Here is a 3,310-nt window from a genome sequence, read left to right as displayed (position 1 = left end):
GCTGGTCTGCAGCCAACCTCCATTTCAGTCTGGAGGGCGACCCACAGAGGTTGGCCTCTTCTCTGGACACTGCAGGGGCCTGGTGGCCTGGTCGAGCTCCCTACCCGCAGATCTCCTAGGAGCTTCCCAAGGGATTTGGGAGAGGGCTCCTCCAACCCGCCCTGTGCCCAACCCAGGTCTCTGCTCTTCTTTGGGGGAGCTGGGAGGTGCTGCTCGGCTCTCCCCGAGGCTCTCCTTGACCAGGGTTTTGTGGTGATGACACCAGCGCCCACAGGATGATCCTCACCCACTGTTGATTCATTCCATGGCACTTATTGTCCCTTTATAAAGGGATGAACAAGACCCCGGAAGCTGCCAGAGAGAAGTGGGTGGCCCAGCGAGGACCATGGACGGTGGGTGGTCGTTGCAGAATGGGACTGCCCTCTAATGGTACTCGGATTGCCAGTCCCCGCCACAGGCTGGGTGGGGACTCCTGGCGGGCCTCCTGGAGCCGGTGTGAGGGTCACACGCAGACATGACCCAGCTGCAGGCTGTGAGGAGGCCGGCCGGTGGGGCAGTAGGGGTCCCTCCCAGAGCTTACCGTGTTTTTACGAGGTTAAGATTCTCAGGTGGCAGTCTGGACCCATCTCATGCAGGGTGGGGTCATTCCTGTGGGCAGGACAGGCTGGAGGGGTGGGGTCTGGAAAGACCCAGGGGAGGTTATTGCGGTAAGTCAGACAAGAAGCGGGGAGCTGAATGACCATAGTCTGTGTGACAAGGGAAGTGCTCTCTGTATCAGGTAAGTGACTATAGGAGCTTGATTTTTTAAGACGGTTTGGGTTTTTTGGCACAGCTATGGACCCTCCATTGCTTGCATGAGCTTGTCCCGAGGCTGTTGTGAGATGGCCTTCCCTGGCCTGACCTCTACAACAGGTCCTTCCATCACTGACCTGTGCGCCTGCTCTCCGTGATCACGCTTGTAGGTTCCAGTGTGAGACTGAAGTGTGAGGACCAGAGATTCTAATCTTTATAAAACAGCTGCAGTCTTTTCTGTTGCGTATCTCTTTCTTGGTGGCCCGGTGGCCCCCAGGGGCTGGGCGCTCCATCCTGCGGTGTGGCCTTGGTCCTCGGAGCTCAGTGAGGGGCCCGGACACCTGAGTACCACGAGGACCCGGCCTCCAGAGTGACCAATAATAGGTGGCCGTTTTGTTTCACGTGGAACCCCATCACACACACCCACTTTCTTTTAAACCTACTTTCTTGGATAGAAAAATATGTTGCAATTTCTTACCTGCTGGTGTCTTCTCTCCATTTTTCTTTGTCTTTGGGGACTCTGTCACCTTGTAAGCTGTCCTTCGATTTCATTTGACAGTTTCGGGAGGGAGAGGGGATCAGCCTGAAACCAGACCCGTGTAACCCGAGGTCCCGTGCACCCCACAGGTTCACCATGTTCCACAAGGTTAGGATTCCTCGCCAAGACCTTCTGAACCGGACCGGAGACGTCACCCCCGAGGGTACCTACGTCACCCCCTTCAAGGTACCGTGTCTCCAGGTGTCTCAAGGTCCTGTGCCCGCAAGGAAGAGGTCTGCCACAGGAGCCAGGTTGGCTGGGGCAGACTGCTCTAGGTTTGGGTTCCAGTGCCACCAACAAGGAAGGGGACACTTGGGTCAGCCCCACCTCCAGGGCCCGGGGCTGACAACATGCTGGCCCACAGCTGCCCGCAGGCCTCCCCTCGCCTGCACCACCCCCACCAGCCCCACCAGGTTAGTTAGGGAGGCCGCTCCCCTCAGAGCTGCTCCTCACTGTGGGTTTAAAGGTGAAAGGTTGCTGGTGAGCCATCCACAAATTGGGGTGACAGGGTTTTCTGGTGACTGGGGCTCACTGTCCCCCCAAACTCATTGAGTGGTAGACACACAGTGGCCCTGGGCCCTCTCCAGACAGGTCCCATTTGGAGCGCCCTCCCGAGTGAGTCCTGAGCCCACAGCTGGGACGGCTGTGTCCCGGGAACCCACACACGTCTGAGAACTCTGCCGGGACAGCAGGCCTCAGCCCATCGGAGCTGAGACCCCGGACAAGTGTGCTTAGAGATAAGGAGAGTGATAGACTGCGAAACCGGAAGTCATTTACAAGTGGAGATAAAGTGAATAGGAAAAGGAATAATTGAAAGAAGGAACACAATAGGATGAATAGAGTGGGAGAACGAAGGGGAGGCTGGGAAATCCTGGGAAATGGCAGCTCGAGGGGACGAACGTCAATGAAGAGAAAATTTGGAAAAGCAATGACAATAAATGCCAAGAAGAAAGGAAGGAAACGTGATTGAAGGGTGCCATGGAGAGAGCCCGAGGGGAAGGCAGGAGAACGCACACCCCAGACACACGGTGCAGAAACGTAAGAATTTCAAAGAGAGAATCCCGAAGTCTTCCAGAGAGAGGGTAGGCATCTGACGCCAACGGAATAAAACTCACTTTCCTTCAGACGTCTCCAGCCTGACGCCAAATGCGAGCAGACAGGAGATGATGTTTTCTACTGCAGAGGAAGATGATTTAAATGTACACTTTTAAATCTAACTAGATTGTCATTCGTATGGGAGAACTAACAAACATTCCGAAGTGTGCCCAGTTTGGGAAGGCTGACACAAACTCCACAGGGGCTGCAATTTTGGAAGAAAAGCCCAAATAACAAAAGATGTGAACCTGGGAGAGGCAGCAAGGGGTGGGGAGGGCCAGGTGATGGACGATTCCGGAAGGCTCTGGCGCCGCCACGGGCCTGAGAAACGCGGTGCTGGCGCGCCAAGATTTATAATCGAAGGTTAAAACTGGATGCCCACGAGAAGATTGTCCATTTTAAAGGAACGCAGATGAGCATCACACCCCTTCAAATGGTTGCCTTTGTCGGGGGGGGGGGGTGTCAAAGGGAGGCATTTATAAAACAAAACATTGATGCCAGCCACACAGTCTCTGTCTGGGGTTGCCCCGCCCCGTCGCCTCCCACCGTGGGCTCTTGCACAGGCTGTGTCTGAGCGCAGTGAGGTTGACAGCAGGGCTTCCAAATCTCCCGGTGGGCAGTTTGCACCCCTGCAGGCCCTGCGCCTTTGCACAGCACTGCTCCCTCTGCTGCAGCCCCCTCCCCCGTGGAGCTGAGCGTCCCCCAGAGCCTCCCCACCCCATCCCACCACGATTCACTAATGACACCTGCACCCCTGCAGCCCAGCCGGGCCCTCCTGCACCTGGAGCTCTGTGTCGGGGGGCACCCTGGGGGCAGAGCCCAGGAGGAACAGGTGCCCCTCCATCTTTGTGCCTGTCTCCTGAGGTGGCCTGCCATGGTCCTGCT

The 3,310-nt window shown here is 56.5% G+C and overlaps 1 protein-coding gene across 1 annotated transcript in view; it reads left to right on the top strand.

Annotated features, from left to right (window-relative positions):
* ACOX3 (acyl-CoA oxidase 3, pristanoyl) overlaps positions 1-3,310 on the top strand; it is a 47,109-nt gene that overhangs the window by 19,431 nt on the left and 24,368 nt on the right. The window contains exon 5 of the mRNA XM_019626426.1: positions 1,420-1,873. Within this exon, the coding sequence (XP_019481971.1) occupies positions 1,420-1,873 (454 nt within the window). The remainder of the gene's footprint in view (positions 1-1,419; positions 1,874-3,310) is intronic.

This window comes from Hipposideros armiger, unplaced genomic scaffold (assembly GCF_001890085.2).
Source record: "Hipposideros armiger isolate ML-2016 unplaced genomic scaffold, ASM189008v1 scaffold_677, whole genome shotgun sequence".
Taxonomy (NCBI): Eukaryota; Metazoa; Chordata; class Mammalia; order Chiroptera; family Hipposideridae; genus Hipposideros; species Hipposideros armiger.
Note: the sequence above shows the minus strand (reverse complement) of the source record. Positions and strands in the feature narration are given on the sequence as shown.